The following is a 20,220-nucleotide window of genomic DNA, read 5'->3' as shown; positions in this document are numbered from 1 at the left end:
CAATCAATATTAATATCACTAATGCTTGCTGTCACCAAGGAAATCCTTAACCGTCTGTATCATGCTTGTACAAGTTTGCCTGGAACAACCATTTGCAAACAGAAGAAAACCATTCACCGTCCACCTGTGGCCTTACTCCCAAGTCGACTCTTGTTCTTTAGCTGTTCTCTTCGTCTGGCAAGTCTGTGCATGTGCACACTGGGAACAAGCTCCAGCTGTTTGTCTCCTCACTGATGTCTGACTCCAAAGGCAGCTGATAATAGGCATACGATCCTGGCCCCCTCTCTGCCTCTGATGCAGAGCCCTCATCAGAGCCTTCCCCCTCTTTTAAATATTTTCCCATGGCTAGAATTGTGCAAAATGAGAACAAACGAACGTTTGTAAATTTTAGGGCACAGTGAAAAAAGGCCCCAACGTATAGTTGAAGACAATGGTGAAATCTAAATTTCTTTCCTACCGGTTGTGTGGGTGTGTCTTGGTGGGGGGTGTCATATGACTGGGTGGGCGTGGCTGTGACTGGGGGATCAAGACAGAAACTCACAATGTCCTGCTGGAGCAGGGTTGGACTAGATTGGGGTAGTCAACCTTTTTATACATACCGCCCACTTTTGTATCTCTGTTACTAGTAAAATTTTCTAACCGCCCATCGGTTCCAAAGTAATGGTGATTTATAAAGTGGGGAAGTAACTTTACTTTATAAAAATTATAATTTGACAAAACCCCTATCACCCACCGTGAAAGGTGGAACACCCAATAGCGGGTGGTAGGGACCAGGTTGACTACCACTGGACTAGATGATCTGCAGGTCCCTTCCAGCCCTGGATTACCCTCTGAAGCTACGTTGTACCACGTTTGTAGTCCTTCCTCTTTTTCCTCCTTCCCTCCCTCCCTTTCTTTCTTTCTCTCTCTCTCTCTCAAACTAACGCCCCCCCCCATTTTTTGCCTAGCAGGCTTCAGCTTTTTTACCGTTTAAAAAATGTTTTTAAAAGCTGAAGAGGTTGTTAAAAAAATGCTTTTAAAAGTTAAAAAAAAAAGGCTCTGATGATCGCATGGCTCAGTTGGGCGGGGGGGGGGAGGGATTTTTGCTACTGGTTCTCCAAGCCACCCACCGCCATTGCTACCAGATCAGCTGATCAGGTCTGAACCGGGAGCATTTCACCCCTGGTTGAAGAGAATATTAAAAGAAGAAGAAATTAAGAGAGTGTTTCCACTGCTGTAAACAGATTAATTCGCACAAAAAAGATGCCGAGAGAATTTGCCATCAAGTATGTTTATTTATGGATTTCTCTAAAAGGGGACAGAAAGACAACATATACAAAAATGACACAATTAAATTAGTGATTTGTTAACAAAAATCTTAAAAGGATAAATCTAAATCTGGATCAGTGCCACACAGCCAAGTGCCTAGGTTATGGTGATAGCTAGGACTGTACAAAACGTTCCCTAGTATAGGAAATAGCTGGAAAACAACACTGCAGCTGGAAACTGGCCATGCAGTGGAAGGAGGAAAAATATAAGGCAGGAAGGCTTGCATGTCAGAAGGGTGCAAATAATACAGCGCATCAGTTGACCACTCACTGTATATTTAATATTTAAGTGTGGGAGAGCAACTACACTGGACAGTTTTCAGTCTGAAACAGGTTCCATGCTGCCTGTCCCAGGAGGTATTTGCAAGAGAAGTTGTTCAATTACTACAAAGAAACTGCCATAAGGGATACTCTCTTTTTAGACAAGACATCATATTAATATTGCACACTGCCATGGAAATAAAAGAAGTTATGTGGAAGTCAATAGCTTTGCTTTTAGCCTTTCCATTCGGGCTGGAAGTAGATCAACCATTTCTTTACTCAGTTCTAGCTCCGTTTCAATAGCTTGGACTGCCTCAGTGTGTTTCTCACAATAATCTACTAGAAATGAGTAATATTCCAAGGAGGTCTGCATGTTCTCCAACTGCTTTTTGCCATCTGCCGTAATAAGCTTGCCATAAAGGCGTGCGATATGAAATTTGGCCACCATTGCAGGGCGCAGGACATCTTCCTCAAGTGTCTCTGGGAAGATCTTATCAGGGCTCCTCAGTGAGTCTAAGAAGAGTTCATAGAACTTCATGGCCATTTGAGCAAGGGAATTTATTTTCTTTACGGTGTGGGAGTCAAGCTCTTCTAGTTTATTGCCAATGGCCACTTTTAAATCCATCATCTCATAATAAGTATCTGCCAATTCAAACTGAAGTTGCCTAGTGAGCAGCAGATAATACTGAGGATTTAAGCCCGAGTACAGTGGCTCCAGCATATCGATCCTACGCTTATGCATCTTGCAACGCCTCTCAAAATCTTCTTCAAAGAAAGCCAGCATTTTAAACAAAGCACTGTGGTCCTGGACAATTTCGATGTGATCAGTGACATACCCATCTACCTGAAAGAACTCTTTTGCTTCATTGACATAGTTCTGACCTACTAGGAAGACTTCTCTGGCTTCTTTGAAGTCTAATGGAAACACACAACTCACTTTCTCTTCCATGGCCAAAATAGAATCACACAAATCACTAGTTCCAAAAAGAACAGCTTTCTTTCTTTCTTTTTCCTTCTCGTCCTCCTCTTTTTCCTGCTGGGCTTTCAGTTCCACTTGCCTGTCTGGATCCAGCTCCCCAATGTTGTCCTAAAACCAGCAGAATTGATTTTTAAATAATGGCTTGGATGTCACAGAAATGATGGAATTAATTCCTTACATAAGAACAGCTTAGTATGACAAAGACCACTCCAATTAATTATAATTTCAATCCAACGTTGTTTTTTTCCTTCTTTCTCCTCACAAGGAGTTTCCTATCTTTGGCAATTTGAAAGAATCTACAGCTGAACTTTGCAACAATTCTCTACGTATTACAAACCAGTTTCTCAAACTTCACTTGAATTACGTATATTACAATTAAAATAGATGAATTAAAACTAGAATTGTATCTGAAGGAAAGTCTTATAAAGCCGTGCACTTCACACTTGCAGTTTATGTGAATTTTTGTGAAATGCTGACATGTTCACATCTGCCAAGATACCTGGAAATACATTTTGGAGTAGTCCGACAGGTATCCATCCTGCCTGAAAAGAAATGAACAGACCACTACGAATGAGTCCTGCTTAATGCCTGCCGATTTGGTTGTGCTCAGATTCCACCAGAAGCCACAATTTATTTAATTGTGTTGTATGTACTAGATTATTCAAATACGATCCTTTTCCAAGTTTTCAACAGAAATAATCCAAAACTTTTCTTTTATCTGACTTGGGAAACAAAGCACAGAGGGAGCAGTTGTTGGCTATGCCTGCTATCAGGAGGTGCCAGGAAAACAATCCAAGCAGTGTGAGTTAGTATGGTAAATGGTTGCATTACCATTCTGTACAAACATAGCCAATCCTTTAATAAGAAGGCAATGATTTGCTGCTTCAGATGCACATAGCACAATTAATCAATCTCATAGCCCTTTAGGTTCTGCATGAGGCTTCTTTTTCAATTTCTAGATGCATATTTAGACCTAGAGACAGCCAAGCATAATATTCCATGAAGAAACGGTGACAAATTATTAGGTGAAAGCAAAAATAATTTAAAACATCTCTTTAAACTCAAAAGTAATAGAATGGGCAAAATCTACCATCACACATTCGTATATTTTTCTTTTAACTGTACTCGATGCTGCCTTTTTTGTACTTATAGTTGACAGACACACAATTAAGAGTTTGCTACAGAAACAGAAGCCCATATGTGCTTTTATACGCCACACTTAAATTTCTAGAACCTAACAACTAGCTCCTATCTTTGTAGATGTAAAAAATACCTTGGGGATGAGCAATTTGTGGCTTACAAGCATCCAAAACTGGCCCATAGCCTCCCCTTCTTGTTCACTGCCTGAGAAATTAGGCTTGGAACAAGCTCCTCAAGGAAACTCATAGGATATCTTCCCACACCCTTTTTTTCTTTTTAAAAAACCCCTAACATTCACTTCTGCTCCACTGGTATCTCATCCCACAGCAAACAGGTTTTTTGTAATTTCGTCTGCTGCTGCATGGGGATGGGGAAGAGTTTTGAATGAGATGTTTGTATTATGCTTCATGGCAGGAGTAAATTAATATGCATGTAAAATATGAGAATAGCTTCATATATGAGAAAAACTGAATTCTACATTCACATTTTTTTTCCTTTTGTCCTGATCCACCCACTGGTACAGAACTGCTACAGAAAATTAGTCTTAAAGTAATGTAGGGCTAGGATGAAATAGGCTCCCTTTCTTAAGGCTTCAGTTTCAGTAGGAGATGTGTAATTATTTAGGGTTATAGTTACAATACTAAACAGCAACAAATCACAGTTATTTGAATATGTTCACTTGCATACCTTAAGCAGCTTTTGGGCCTCCTGTAACAGGTTCAAACAGTATTTAATCCAACATCTCGCAATTTCAGCTTTTTTCTGTCGAAGATCTTGCTGGTCTTGTTCCGATTCGTCTGATTTTTAAAAATATAGCATATGTTAAACTAGCCCCCAGCTAGACCTGGAAGAGTTTTCTCAAGAAAAGAACAAGTTATCATTTCAAGATCCCAACTTTCATTCTTAATAGCTATACAATAGTTATAAAAAAAGGCTGATTATGTAGCCAAAATCTGATTCTGAAGCTGTTGCATATACTAATATGGATCAATTTCATGACACTTCCTTGGCTCTGCTAATTTCCATTTGGGAAAGGCAGGATATAAATACAATTTAGAAGTGAAACACAGTTTTCCTAATAATTTAAATCTTTAAATATTTGATATAGAATCAATTTCCATATTAACCCTCCAAGTAAAATAAATATATAAAAGGAGCAGAGTATATTGCAAACATAAATTATACTAACAAAGGAACCTATCAAATGATTTCTTCCTTCCTTCTGCCTAAAGGCAAAATAGCAAAGCCATTTCTCCCTTAGCGTTAGCTTGGCAGTAGCCTAAATCCACACCAAAACCTTCACAATGATATAAGCATAACGTTGAAAACCAAATCTTTATTTGGAGTACTTATAACCAACCTTCTCAGTGTACCTGAACATTTAAAATAATGTAAAAATTATTAGGGATAGCCAAAAGCACATTCAGTATAAGTTTCCCCTCACCTCAGATACTATCCTGTTACTTAATCACTGGGCCATGGAAGATTTAAGAGGAAATGGCTGCTACAAGAGTAGTCTGGCTCATGGTGAAATTTCCTCTCAAGATGCTACTCTTCCCTCTGTTTTTACTCCTACTGGCTGATGCAAGAGAAACAGTAGGGGCAAATTCATTTATAAGCTATCCATAGAAATTCTAGTTTGGTAAAAGGAAAGAGGTATTTTTACTTTTTTTTTTTCTGAACTAAAGCCTCATTTCAATCTTACAAAAATCAACTGGATAGTGAAACTGATTGGATTACAGGCAGGGATGAAGGGGAACAATGGCCGAAGTCACGAAAAGAAAGCAAGGCATTTAGCATTGACACTAAGCCAAAATCAATTCTCACCCCAGTTGAAACTGGAATGAGGTTACTTACTGTCTTCTGCCGATGGCATCTGTCCAGCTTGGCCAATGATGACACTGGCAGCTGCTAAACAATGCCTGGATTCCATGAAACATTGCTGGAGGGAAATGATATAACAGTGCTTGTTTGTGGACCATAATACGCTCCTAGATTTCATTTAATTATAAAACACTTAAATGTTAGCGTTCTGAAATTAGATGACCTACTATGTGGCTTGACCTTATAGCACCGAGTGTTGAAAAACCAGATGGCAAATAAAATTTTGCCTGAATAAAGATTGCTTCAAAAGAGAATATTATTCAAAAATGAAAAAGTACGATTGTCATCACCAATCTTTTGCTACTTAGACATTATTGAGTATAACTTATATAACTTTCACTTATATAAAAGCCAGAGACTCTAAAACGGCATAGCACTTTTGCCAAATATCTTTATTATGGTCTTTGATTAGTCTTTGACCAGCCTTTATTATATACCAAATACAGTAAAAGAAATAATGGTTTAATACAACAATTAGATCTTTAAGGGAAAACATAATGGGAGAATAAAACATGTCTAATTAAAAAGTTTTGCACAGCTGTTTTACCTGGTAAAAAAATTGACCACCTGATTTCTACATGTTCCTTAAAAATAATACACACAATCTGCCACTTATTTGGAAATGATTGGTGCAATCAAAACATGTCTTGGGGCATCCTAGAAGGGACACCACGTGAACATGGGCAACTTGCAGTCATTTTTGTCAAGGGAAGTATATATAACAGTATACAGAATAAGAGAGTTGGAAAAGACTATTATTTCATCTCCATCAGTAAGAATTAAATTCTCTAGTTCCCTTCTCTACCTTTTGGGAGATAAAACATGCTTCCCGAATCCTAAAATTTAAGATAATTTCTGTAGCAATATTTTATTGATCTGTGTGTAAGGGTACGTTGACATAAATATGGGCATCTACTTTATATCGTAGTCTTAAAATAAAACTCACACTGACATATCCTTTAATATTTGTCAATTTAACAGTACCAAGGCTGAAGGAAGCTCCTTCTCAACAAATAAAAATGAATAAAAACAATATCAAACTTATTTTGAGATGTCAGAGCTACTCTTACTGAATATGTCTAACCATTATGCATTACTGACCCAGTTTTGATCACATGTAGGAAAACAAGTTATATAACTTGAAAATCCATGTCAGATCTATTAGTTTGACAAAATAATTTTAACAGCAATCCAGTTCAACCAGGTGAGTCCATATAATGCCTGCCAATAAGCATCATCCTTTTAATATTTTGATTTAACAAATAAAGATATACAGAAGAAAACACTGAAATAATTACCTTGGTGAGATAATATTGAGACAGAATGGCTGCATTGAGAGCCCATTCTATTGGGTAGTAGCCACTATACTCAAGCTGCCTTTTGAGAGTGGTGTGGCAATATTGTGCAGCTTTCTCAGTCATTTCCAGGTGTTGGTAGACTTGGGCCAGATAATACAGTGTATGAGTATAGACTTTCTCAAACCTAGAGAAACAACGTCTTAGTTTTAATAATGCGAAATAAACTCTTTCACCAATTTCCATGTTATGTTTTAGTTCACCCACCTTTTTGATCGCTCTTGGTCTGAGAGTTTCTCTTCTGTCATGAAGTGCTCGCTGGAATCAAGTGGAGGGTTCCCATTCTGCAAAACACAATATGTGCTGAAGGTAACATATATAGCAAACTTGTGCTCACTCTGCTGGCTGCATTTGGGCATTACGGCAAAACTGATTAGAACTAAGAAACACTTTAAGGCAGGAGTGTCAAACTCAAGGCCCAGGGGCTGGATCCGGCCCGCGGGGCCGCCCTGGAAACAGCGAAGGATCGGCCCATGATGCCTCTGCCGGGAAAATGGAGCTAAGGAGGGCTACCCGCGGCCCTCCCAAACTCCATTTTTGCTGGCAGAGGGTTACAGGAGGCCATCCCAGCTGAAAACGGATATTGGGAGCCTGTTTTCACTGGAAGAGCACTGGGGCCACCACAGGTGCCCCTGAAACGAGTGACATCGAGCTGGCCACGCCCCCCGGTCCCCGAAGTCAAACACAACCCAGATGTGGCCCTCAATGAAATCGAGTTTGACAACCCTGCTCTAAGGAATCACTCCAAATGTATAAACAAAATGAAACAGCAGAAATTAAAGGCAATTCAATTGTTTCTCTTCAGGAGAAAGAAATTATTTCAATTTACATTACTGCCCATCTCAAATTCATGACCCTGGGCAGCTAACAATAGTTAAGGGCACTAACCAAAACACAAAGCAAAAAAAAACCGAGATTAAAAACAACAAACACTGGCTCTGCTACACATCACTGAGCTTTATTGCATAGCATATTCTGTTAGCCACTTAGATTTAATATACAGTATATTCCGTTTTCCTTATTCCAACAAAGGAGAATTGATAGAAAGGTAACATCTTTAAACCAAAGACAGGTAATCTAGCACCCAGAGATATCAATATGCACCTGGCCTTTTCTGCCCTTAAGTACGTTAAGGTAATAAAAATAACTTAAAAATTGATGTACTTAAAAGCAAAACATTAGCATCAAGCATAATCTTGTTTACAAGAATTCCTTCTTGATTGCACATAATCTACAGGCTTAAAAAAAAAGCTGGGTTGCTGCATTCCAATACTTTACAGGTAGTCCTCGACTTACAACCACAATTGAACCCAAACTTTCCATTGTTAAGCAAGACAGTTTTAATTGATTTTTGCCCCATTTTTATGACTTCTTGAAACAGTTAAGTGAATCACTGCAGTTAAGTTAGTAACAAGGTTGTAAAATGAATGTGGTTTCCCCACTGACTTTGCTTGTCAGGTCGCAAAAGATGATCACATGATGCCAGGACACCGCTACGTCATAAATGTGAGTCATCTGTCAAACGTCTGAATTTTGATCACATACTATGGCGATGCTGCACAGGTCGTAAGTGTGAAAAACAATCATGTCACTTTTTTCCAATCATGCCATTGTAACTTTGAACAGTCACTAAGTGAACTGTTGTTAAGTGGAGGACCACCTGTACTAATGAGTTGAGTAACATAATTTGTATTAAAGTACAAGGCTTGGTAATCCACCAGAATGAAAGGCAGGCCAAACACTTGTAAATCGAAAGAAAACCAGAAAGGAACCAATGGAATGCTTTTTTAAGCTCTATTAGAGAGCATCCAATCAGATACGATCTTGTAGAACTTGGATACACTTCTATGCAGTGGAATGACATAAAGGTAACAGATTTGGTATGGAAAAGACCACTAACGAGTAAACTCAAGTAAAAGATGAATCCTGGCAGAGAACCCATTAAAACAGTGTTCGGAGAGTTGGTGTGTCTTCTAGTTGAAAGAAAATTCAGTTACATAAGACCTGAACAATAACACAATAACACAAACCAAGTGAAATATTTTCTACATTCATATGCATTCATTCACCAACTTTCTGCTATAATTCATTAAAATATGTCTGAAAATGTCTCCTGGGGTAGCTCCATATATAAATAAGATGGCTATAACAATAGGTCCGTTGTGCTGATGTAACAATATAATAAAATCAACTGATTGTAATGCATGGTGAGTCTGGCCCAATACAATGTGCTTTATAAAAAACAATGAAATTTGATTGTTCTTTGTAGCATTATAGCCACACAACAATACTCTAACTAGAACATTTCAATACAATTAGTAAAACTAACAGAAGTAATGGTAAGATTATTTTGGAAATGCTTTAATAGCTAAAATGTTTAAAATGTTAATACAATTTAATGTTGCACTGATGCTTAAATGCCAAGAATTTTTTGCAACTGCAAAATTTGATACCTCAGCTAGGTTTAGCTATCAATTTTCAAAAGCATGACATGTAAGAGGAAAACTTTTAAAAATCTGCGTGCATTTTCTCAGAAAACTCTATCATCCACATAAGTATCCAAGGAATACCACAAAATTATGAAATACAGATTCACATATTACCTCTTTCATGTACTGATTATATAAAGCCTCTGCAGATTCCAGATAAGTCTGTGCTGTTTTAATGTCATTTCTTTCTGACCAGAGGATACCCAGATTATTCTACAAAACATGAGGAACAAATGGGTTATTTTTTTAAATGACAAATGGCAGATAACCTAAAACTGAAATTACATAGGAGTGATATGGGGTCATTTCAGAAATAAATAACTATATGAACTGCACTAAATAGAAATACTAGAATCATTTCAAGTACTGGAAACATTTCATGCTTTATTCAGGGGCAACCCCTAGGAAACAAGCTGTATTTAATGTCAATGTTACCTACTAGGAGCAGAAAAATAATCTAAATATTGCATCAGATATTCTTTACTAACAATGGTTCCTATCGCTCAATGTTATTTGGCAGGAAATACCAAAATAAAGGAATTTTTAATAATGTAATGCATAAAATTCCTGACTGCCCAGAGTGATCCAGTGAAAAACTGAACAGGCATTCAACTCTGCTTTCAACAGCACAAGATATTCCTAAACTGCAGATGGAAATGATGCTTGCTTCCAACAGAGCAGTATGTACTAGTTCCCTTACTGCCAGTCTATTGCTAGCTAGCTGAATTTCCTTGATGACTAACACAAACACAGAACTGATGACAGCAAAGAGCCACAGCTTGCTAGACTGTTACCATTCCCCCAATCAACCCTTATATTGCCTAGCATAGGTATTTCTTTTGCAGGCTTCCAGTATGAAGTAGGGAAAAAATCATTCTATATCAGTGGTTCTCAACCTTTATAGTGCTGCAACCCCTTTAATACAATTCCCCACGATGTGGTGACCCCAACCGTAAAATTATTTTCATTTTGAATTTATCGCGCCTAAAGGCGTATTGACTAGCAATCTGAATTGCTTGCGATTGCCTTGAGGGCAGAAGCATTAAAGCGGAGACTCCTCCCCTATTAAGTTTATCACACCTGAAGCCAGATTAGGCTAGCGATTGGGAGCGATTGCAGCTGGCTTAAGAGGGAGACATCAGAGCAAAGATTTCTCTCTTTTTTAATTCATCACGCCTGAAGCCGAATTCGGCTAGCGATTTGAAGAGCCTGCAGCTGGCTTGTGGAGTCAATCATTGGAGTGCGATTCTTCGACTTGCAAGTATACTTCCCATATTTCCGATGGTCTTAGGCGACCCCTGGCAAATCGTCATTCGACCCCCAACGGGGTCCCGACCCACAGGTTGAGAACCGCTGTTCTAAATGGTAAAGTTCTTATTCTGATTTGTGAGAGATGCAAAGGAGCCAACCCCTTTCATTGGGTCTCTCATTAGCCAGTTCCAAAGCTCTATCCCCACAGGGTAGCCACTTTGAGGAATTGGCCAAGGCAATCCTCCTGTCTGATCAAAACTTGCAACAGATCACTAAAATGGTGAAAACAATGCCTCTGTCAATACTGAAATGCCATCCACGTTGCAATATTCTGGTTTTACCAGCTCATGCAGGCGAAAGTCTTCTTATTACTCAACTCTCAGAACTTTGAATTACTGTCCAGCCGGGCCTTTTGTCAACTATTTTCTTTTAGTACTCAAAAATACACACCACAAGCACATATTAAGAGCCAAGCCAAGCCAAGTCAGTGCCTTCAACATGGCACACACTCCTCCAAACAGGCCTTCCAACTCCAAAAACTCACTCATCATTGGGGAAATTCTGGGAGTTCCTCCATACATGTAAAAAAAAAAAAAAAGCAGGCCAAGTTCCTGGGTCTGAGCTGGCTGGCTAAGGCTTGCAGAATCGCAATACCTTCATGAAAAAATGCCAAAGCTTTTGCAGAATTGCAATACCCCCATTCAAAAATGCAAGAGCTTGTAGAATTGCAATACCCCCATGCAAAAATGCAAGAACGCAAAAGCTTTTGCAGAATTGCAGTACCCCCATGCAAAAATGCAAGAGCTTGTAGAATTGGAATACCTCTATGCAAAAATGCAAGAGCTTTTGCAGAATGCAATACCTCCATGCAAAAATGCAAGAGCGCCCAAACTTTTGCAGAATTGCAATTCCTCCATCCTCGTCTTAACTGTCTTTCGGATGCTCTGCTCCAACTACAGATCCCCAACCTCTCCCCCCAATCCTAGCACTCTTTTCCCCAAATGAAGCAACGCCGCCGGAGCTTTGTCCTATCCGCCCCTGCCTCTCCTCCTCCTCCCCTCCCCCCCACTACTCCGGTGCTGCCGATGCCTTGGCGGCCTCCCCCAGATGTTGCCGGGTGACGCTGCCATCCGCTCCAGGCTCCTTCCCGCACCTGGGCCTGGATGTAGAGGGAGACGCAGTCGCGGGAGAGGCGGTGCCGCTCCAGCAGCTGCAGGCACTTGGCCAGGTGCTCCTCGCCGGCCGAGCACTCCTGGGTGTCGGTGTGGTTCACCCCGAGCTCGTATTCGACCGCGGCCAGCCGCACGGCGCGTAGCCGCTGCTCGCCCTCCGACTCCTCCTCCTCCTCGCCAGGGCCTCGGGCGCCTTCGGCCTCCCCGGCGCCCAGCAGCTGCTTGAGGCCTTCGAGCAGCTCCCGCGCGCTGTACTTGGAGCGGTAGGGCTCGGTGTCCGGGTCCTTCTTGGACTCCACGTAGGAGAGGTTGAGGGCGCTGCGGAAAGTTTCGCACAGCGAGGCCCACTCGGCCGCCTCAGCCGCTGCCGCCATTTGCCCGCTCGGCGCTGCTTCTCGGGAGGAGGTCGCTCGTAGCTGCTCTCGGCTTGGCGGCGCCGGACTGCTCCCCCGCCCTCCTCTTGCCGCCGCCGCCCGGCGCGCTCCCAAATAGTCCGCATGCGCGGAGAAAAGACGCGCATTCGCTTACGCGCCTGTCTTCCCTCAGTCAAAATGGAACCGCCGCCGCCGCCTTGGGAAGTTGCTCGTGGCAACGGTCGCTAGGCAACCTCGGACTCTATATGAGAGAAACACCCTCGTTCGAGGGTCTCGTCTAGAACAGGGGTCCCCAACCTTGGCCACTTTAAGCCTGGAGGACTTCTGGGAGTTGAAGTCCACCAGGCTTAAAGTTGTCAGTTGGGGACCCCCGGTCTAGAACACGGGTCTCCAACCTTGGACTTCAACTCCCAGAATTCCCCAGCCAGCAAGGAGTTGAAGCCTGACAGCTTCGGTGGCTGTGGAATTCTGGGAGTTGAAGTCCGATAGCTTAAAAGTGGCCAAGGTTGGAGACCCCTGCTCCAGTGAGCTTCTACCTGGACTCTTTTCAGAAGGTGCTCAAACGGGGGCTCTTCCAGGGCGGCATTCGGGCCTTGATTGCATCTTACTTCAATTATCACTAGGGTTTGTTCGTTTAATTTTAATTTGCTGGCCAACTCCCTCCCGAGCAGGTAGTTTTTCTGACACCAAAAGAGAAAGGGGTTTCGCCATTGATTTTTTTCCAGTGTTTTTCGACTTCCCTACTAAACTATAGCCCAAGCATTTCTTTTGGGGTTTTCTATCCGGGTATTAATCCACTCGGTACTCTGGTTAGCTTTTTTTCAAGTTAGCTTTCACTTACATAACAGAGTTAAGAGTTGGAAGGTCTTCTAGTCCAACCCCCTGCTTAAACAAGAAACCTGTATCATTTCAAACAAGTGGCGGTCCAGTCTCTTCTTTAAAAACTTCCAGTGTTGGAGCATTCATAACTTCCGGAGGCAAGTTGTTCCACTGATTAAATTGTTGTGTCAGGAAATTTCTCCTTAGTTCTAGGTTGCTTCTCTCCTTAATTAGTTTCCATCCATCACTTCTTGTTTTGCCTTCTGCTGTTTTGGAAAATAGGTTTTTGTTTTTTTTTTGTTTACATTTATACCCCGCCCTTCTCCGAAGACTCAGGGCGGCTTACAGTGTATAAGGCAATAGTCTCATTCTATTTCTATATTTTTACAAAGTCAACTTATTGCCCCCCCAACAATCTGGGTCCTCATTTTACCTACCTTATAAAGGATGGAAGGCTGAGTCAACCTTGGGCCGGGCTTGAACCTGCAGTAATTGCAGGCTTTGTGTTCTTAATAACAGGCTTTACCAGCCTGAGCTATCCGGCCCCTCTTTCAAATATTGGATGAGGTTGACCCCTCTTTCAAATATTGGATGATTGCCAAAGTCACCCCTTGTCCATTTCACTAGATTAGATAAGGCCAATTCCTGCAACCGTTCATGTTTTAGCCTTCAGTCCCCTAATCATCTTTGTGGCTCTCCTCTGCACTCTTTCCAGTGTCTCAACATCGTTTTTTTATATTGTGACCAAAATTAGATGCAGTATTCCAAGTATGGTCTTGCCAAGGCATTATAAAGTGGCACTAACACTTCACATGACCTTGACTCTACCTTTCTATTAAATGCAGCCTAGTTCCACATATTGGAAGTTTACAAATCACTTCGACCTCTAGCTGAAGAACCCTGGAAACTATAATTCTACAAAGAAAATAAGCAGCACACTCTCCCCGTTCCCCATTTCAATTTTCATTATTTAAAAATTAAATTCATTATTGAAATTATCCAACTTTTTCCTCACTCAAAGCCATGGTAGGTTTCCCAAGAGTGTGGTGTTTTTTTAATATTACATACGCTGCTCAGCCATTTGGAATATTTACCTTCTTTTTAAAGGATTGATAAGTGGATTCCTAGGCACTATATAAAACTTTGCATCTTTTTGCTTTTCTAATAGTAAATGTACCATTAGTTTATTAGAATTTCAGACCCATCTCTGTAGGTTACACAAAACTTTGCTATGGGTAAACTTATGAAAATATTTATCTAAATGATTTTAAATGGCCCTAAACCACTTTAAATTGCATTGCTATTGCAAATAGCCTATTTTCAAGGAATATTCAAATATATTAGTTGTTTCTTGAGTAGATCTCATGTTTTTGAGCAAAAAAAATTGCAGTAGTTCAGAACACATGCTGTAAATCTTCTTTTTTAAAGCTTTGTAAAACAATCTTAAGGGGCAGAAAAAGATCAAGATAATTTATGATTTCAAGGGATTAATCTTAAAATCTTACTTCTACAAAACAAAAGTCAACTCCAGGCTTGCAAGATCTAGTTTGTTCTTATACTAAACTTGAACTGCTCAGTAACTAGAAAGAATTGTGCCCACAAGTTTGAATACCATAGGAGACATAAATAGAGCTTGCAAGCACTTTATCTCCAAATCCATGACATGGAGTTCCCCCTATGTTTTTATTTCATTTCAGAGCACTATTACAGGCAAGAAAGGAATATTTCTGTTACTGTTAATAATTCTAATAAGTCTAATACTATGCACAGTATTAAAAAATTCTAACTTCTTTAAGCATATCACTCAGGGAATTAATCAAATCTACTTTCATCCATTTACATGAAGGGAATTTTAATTAGACTAGTGCTTCCTCCTGAGTTTTTTTAAAATAGTGAACTGTGTTTTATTATCAAAAACTTTTGAGAGGTATCGCTTGAGCCAGGGATTGGCATCTCTGAGCAGCATGCTATACACAATGGATCAGAAAGAGATCTGCAGGATTCCCAAATAAAATACAAATTCTGTTTAATTCTCTAAATTTCACCTGAAAAAAGTCAAGTAACATTTTTTAAATAAAATAGTCAATATTTACTTATACCAGTAAAGGAATGTATTATAGAAAAAATAAAACAATAATACAATTTCAACTTCTGCAATTTCAGTTTAAGTTGAGTACTGAGTGTCTCCTTCTTCCACGTTAGGGCAAATGCAAAAATAAAAAATAAAAAAATCATTGAATGCATTCTTCCAGATACATAGGCTTTTGTAAAAATGTTTTTAGAATGATATTCAGTTGCCTTTTGTCCTACTTCTGTCACATATGTCCTTGAGGTTAATTTATTTAACATCTAAGCACCTAGCAGAGTCATGGCTCTGATTTAACTGAATTAACAGTATTTTATAAAAGGGAAGCCAACTGAATGAATAAATCTCAATTTCCAAGAATTGGAAATTCGATATGAAAGGATCCTCAAAAGCTTTCTTAAAAAGCAAGAATGGATGACTGTGTAGATCATTGTTTCATTAGAAATTCTCATTGGTCTCGAAAAAGTACAGTGAAATAATACAGAGAATGGGGGAGGGGGGGGAATAGCCACAGGGAGCATCCACAACATATTCTCAAAATTTCCAATGTGCTACCAACCTCCAAAGGCTAGAGATTTACTTGTGCCCAAGATATTGGGGCACTGCAACTAATTGTGACAGTGTAGCAGTCCTTGTGCTTAAATTATCTTTTCAACCTGAATTTTTGCAGCCCAAATTGAATGAATGAGACACATCCAGGCTAATAATTAAAACACAAATTACCAGGCTAATAAATAAAGTGTAAATTAATTTTACTTATGGTAAAACAAGAGGTTCGAGTCCCATTTTGGCATATTAACAAAATATCAAAAAGCTTGGTTATAGCTCCGTTTTTGGCCCCTGTTTCTGAATCGGTCAGGCCTGTTGAAACCACCGTTTCGTCTTCCATTCCTGAATTCTGAGCCTGGATTTCGGCCTCCCTCACGTGGTGAATTTTCAAGCTCAGGCAATTCTGTTGCTACAGAAAGTTGCCAGCGTCTTGTATCTTGCCATGTTTCCTAATTTAAAAAAACCAAACATTTGTTATTGTATAGGAAGAGCACAATTGATGAACTTGCATTCTGACCAACATTTTATTACTAAACAGAAAGCAATAAAAATGATTAACTTCACAAAAGAGACAAACATGATCACGAACTACTTTTTGTACCTGAATTCAAGAGGTCTTTTGCCTTCTTTCAGAATAATGTTTTCAAAGCATTTCAAAACTTGGCATTTAAGATAACACAGAAAACAGTTTAAATGAAAGTTGCTTTCACCCTTATAGAACAATAATAGGAAAAGGCAACTGATTTAACCCTTGAATAAGAAACAATCCATTTTTAAAAAAATGATGTACAACCACCAGCAGCACATCCTCAGCCTAAGTTTGAGATCATGAGATTCTTCACAATAGTTCCAGAGGATTCATCAGTGAAAAAAATGTGCATTATGATGTCATCATGAAGTTTTCATCATTTGCTCCTTGCTCCCCCAATGCATGCCTGTGCCTACAGTATAGATCTGTAATGGCTGACCTATGGCATGCGTGCCACAGATGGCCTGTGTAGCCATATTGATGGGCATGCGAGCTTAGCTCCGGCGTGCCAGCTGATTTTCGGGTCTTCTGGCCCTACCAGAAGTAGGAAAACAGGCTGTTTCTTGTCTCTGGAGGAGCTGGGTGTGGTGGTGGGGAAGGCCTGTTTTTTGGTGTCCCCAGCCTCCAAAGCCTTTTTAGGAGTCTGGGGAGGGCAAAAAAGGCCTCACCCCCCTCGGAGGCTGAAAATGGCCCGTTTGCCAACTTCCCGGTGGGACCGGAAGGCCTGTTTTTTGCTCTCCCCAGCCTCCAGAGCCTTTCTAGGAGGTTGGGGACGGCAAAAACGCCCTCCCACCGGAGGCCCTCCAGAGGCCGGAAACGGCCTGTTTGCCAACTTCCCAGTGCAGAGTGATTAAATGAACTGGGGGGAGGGAGGTTAGTGTGGGGAATTGAAGAGGAGGTACTTATCCCATGACATCACTGTAATTTAGGAAACATGACACAGCAAGCAAACTGCTACTTAATGGATTTCATTCATTTTCAATTGGGGCAGAACTAGGGGTAAAGTAAGGAAGAACGAAAGGTATCTTGGGGGTTCTAGTCTCCACCACTCCCATTAATATTGCATGCCACAGCAATGTTAATTCAATTCGATCACAATGGCCCTATTGATAATAAATAGTTATATGCCCCCAATGGGGCAAAACCCCCAGTTCAGATTCTCAAAGGTTGAACTGGAAACTTATATTGCTGACTTTATATAGTATTGCTGAATCCAAATTTTCAGACCTGGGAGAGGACTTCAATGCTAGATTTGGGTCACAACAAATGCATCCTCTATGCACAGCACAAATTTCCCCTCCCAACTCTGAAGCCAACGTATTCCTTCCCATCCACTGCTCAAATGTTAGAAATCAAACTTTGCAGGACTGCCTGTCTCAAACAGCCTTCAGGCTAAATCTCTACATTTTAAATCTTTGACTGTAATTAAGGTTTGTTTGTTTTTTATTTGAATTTATATCCCGCCCTTCTCCGAAGACTCAGGGCGGCTTACACTGTGTTAAGCAATAGTCTTCATCCATTTGTATATTATATACAAAGTCAACTTTATTGCCCCCAACAATCTGGGTCCTCATTTTACCTATCTTATAAAGGATGGAAGGCTGAGTCAACCTTGGGCCTGGTGGGACTTGAACCTGCAGTAATTGCAAGCAGCTGCTGTTAATAACAGACAGACTTAGTCTGCTGAGCCACCAGAGGCCCAATTGATTTGACACGAAGCAGAGGCAAGCGCAGCAAGTTAGGAGAAGCATGAGGTCCTGTCAACCAGGACCACTAACAATGCCATTGCAAAGCGGTGTGGTACATGGTGTTTCGCCTAACGACTGCATCGCTTAAAATGAAAATTCTGGGTCTAATTTGGGTTGTTAAGCAGGGACTACCTATACATACTTTAAGTTCACTCTGGCATTTTATGAAGTCTTTTGCAACAGTAGACTGTGAAACAAGCATACAAGTGAATATATTTAAGATTATCTGAGTATAAATGACAGCTGAAGGGCATTCAGTGGCATGAGCTACTCAAGGTTGATTCACATTGGAAAGTAAAATCTTACCTTTATTTTATTTAATTCAACTTTTGGAATATCAAAACATACGCCCTTAACACAAGAAAGAAACAGAATATCAGTCATTGAAGAAATTCAAAACTCTTTAAGGAGCAAGATACTTGCATTAATATACATGTTTCAAGCAAGAGATTAGTCAAGAACACCTGTATTTAATCTACTATCCTAGTTATAACAGTTGACCCACACAGGAATCCTGAATTATATTTTATTCATAAATTATAAACAACCAGGTATCTTCTATTTAAGTCCAAAACTCTCTTCTAGATAAAACTATCTAGCTATACAAATCTTCTCCAATACTTTATCAACACTGTATGCCTGACTTAAACTTCACTCATTACCAGATTAGGCAGAAAAGAAAGCAATTGCTAAAAAAATTTTTTTAAGTAACACCTTATAGGCAGAAAAAATGTTTCTTACCATTTTTCCTTTGAGAAAACACATTCTGGATATTTTGTTGTCTATGTCCTCACCCAACTGTTCTTTCAGACCCCGCCAAGCATAACCAGTGGCATGCATTTCTACCGAGCACTGAAGTATCATGGTCACATAACCCTTTGTTAAAAAAAAAAAATCAGTGATAAACATTTATCATACAGAGTGCAATTATTAGTGCATATACAAACACACAAATTACTAAAGGTCTTACTGATTAAAGAATGTTGAGATCTGCTAAACAATTTTTTCAGCAAGCAGAAGGTGAACAACTGAAATATGGGATAACAGCAGGCCAGCGGGCAACATAATAACCATCCAAAAAGGGGAATGCATAAATCATAGAAACAGGGCTGGAAGGAACTTGGGAGTCCAACCCCCCCTTGCTCAAGACAGAAGAACTTATACCAGGGGTGTCCAAACTTGGCAACTTTAAGATTTGTGGACTTCAACTCCCAGCCAGCAAAGCTGGCCTGAAGTCCACAAGTCTTAAAGTTGCCAAGTTTGGACACCCCTGCCTTATACTATCTCAGTCAAATGGTTGTCCAATTACACGTGTATATTATTATACATATGGACATGATTAATGAATTAATGCATCTCTGAGTGTGTTCATCAACAGGGTAAGGATAACAGTCAACTATTTTTAATTTGCACCGGTTTTACTTTGTGAAAAACATTTAATACTTCTTGAGAAGTATTGAGCCCTTGATTTGCAATATAGGAAACTGCAAGTCTTCATTGTAAATTTCTTATACAATATTCATATTTATTTTTATAATTTCTTAAAATCTCTTTGAAATACATTCAAAATCACAGGTTTTAGAGGCAAGGATTTGGACCAAACGGAAAACATATGAAGTTTAACTGACTATATTGCCATTCAGTTGTTTTGGCACGTTCCTTGTAGTTTTTAAAAAGTTTTTAAAGTATCGTTAATAACTGATTACCTATCTTATTTTACTCCATGTTTTGCAAAGAAAACATTTTTGCTGTTGGTTTTTTTAAATAAGGGTAATTCCACCAAGTCAGGTTTACATGACAGCTAAGCTTACATTTGAGTTTCTTACCCTGTAATGACTAGATATATTTAAACACCTTCATTGTAGGAAATATTAAATAATTCCAGGAATATCTACTTAACTTTTGGAGACACAATACTTTTTACTACTTTACACCAATTTACTAGCTAGTTATACTTGGGTAGATTAGAATAATCCACACCCTGGTAGCATCCTGCCAATTGCCATCAAGGTCATCTTCCTCAGTACCCATCCATGTACTACCTAAGCTTCTATACCCTGGAAGATTGGCCAGTCAAATCGTAAAAGGTGTTGGTATTCACCTAGTTATTCAAAAACACTAGTGAGGAAATCGCCGCCAAAGGAGAAACTGTTTACATTTTCTTTGTGATTAAAACCTGTACCTGTAAAGGCCTCTTTGAAAACATATGTATAATGCATAAATTTTAAATGATTCCTCAAGTTACACATATTGCATTAGGAAAATCAGGATGTGTGT

At 39.7% G+C, this 20,220-nt stretch overlaps 2 protein-coding genes across 2 annotated transcripts in view; both read right to left on the bottom strand.

Annotated features, from left to right (window-relative positions):
* Positions 1-1,254: 1,254 nt before the first annotated feature.
* Positions 1,255-12,330, bottom strand: KIFBP (kinesin family binding protein). Its single transcript, XM_058188421.1, has 7 exons — positions 11,820-12,330; positions 9,530-9,628; positions 7,134-7,210; positions 6,870-7,053; positions 5,545-5,629; positions 4,375-4,484; positions 1,255-2,655 (listed from the first exon to the last, which is right to left on the bottom strand). The coding sequence occupies exons 1-7, from the start codon at positions 12,210-12,212 to the stop codon at positions 1,777-1,779; spliced, it is 1,827 nt and encodes a 608-aa protein (XP_058044404.1). The 5' UTR covers positions 12,213-12,330; the 3' UTR covers positions 1,255-1,776.
* A 3,522-nt stretch (positions 12,331-15,852) lies between these two features.
* Positions 15,853-20,220, bottom strand: part of DDX21 (DExD-box helicase 21) — a 30,523-nt gene continuing 26,155 nt past the window's right edge. The window contains exons 13-15 of the mRNA XM_058189055.1: positions 18,685-18,819; positions 18,250-18,294; positions 15,853-16,115 (exon numbers count right to left, since the gene is read on the bottom strand). Of these exons, the coding sequence (XP_058045038.1) occupies positions 15,924-16,115; positions 18,250-18,294; positions 18,685-18,819 (372 nt within the window). The 3' untranslated portion in view covers positions 15,853-15,923. The remainder of the gene's footprint in view (positions 16,116-18,249; positions 18,295-18,684; positions 18,820-20,220) is intronic.

Source organism: Ahaetulla prasina, chromosome 6, assembly GCF_028640845.1.
Source record: "Ahaetulla prasina isolate Xishuangbanna chromosome 6, ASM2864084v1, whole genome shotgun sequence".
Classification (NCBI taxonomy): domain Eukaryota; kingdom Metazoa; phylum Chordata; class Lepidosauria; order Squamata; family Colubridae; genus Ahaetulla; species Ahaetulla prasina.
Note: the sequence above shows the minus strand (reverse complement) of the source record. Positions and strands in the feature narration are given on the sequence as shown.

Bases quoted from the DNA above. Each gene is read 5' to 3' on its own strand.
- KIFBP (XM_058188421.1), bottom strand. From the start codon at position 12,212: ATGGCGGCAGCGGCTGAGGCGGCCGAGTGGGCCTCGCTGTGCGAAACT. The intron at 7,054-7,133 runs GTGGGTGAACTA...TTGTTTCTCTAG, and splicing joins GACCAAGAGCGATCAAAAAG to GTTTGAGAAAGTCTATACTC. The intron at 2,656-4,374 runs GTATGCAAGTGA...TGCTGGTTTTAG, and splicing joins AGGCCCAAAAGCTGCTTAAG to GACAACATTGGGGAGCTGGA.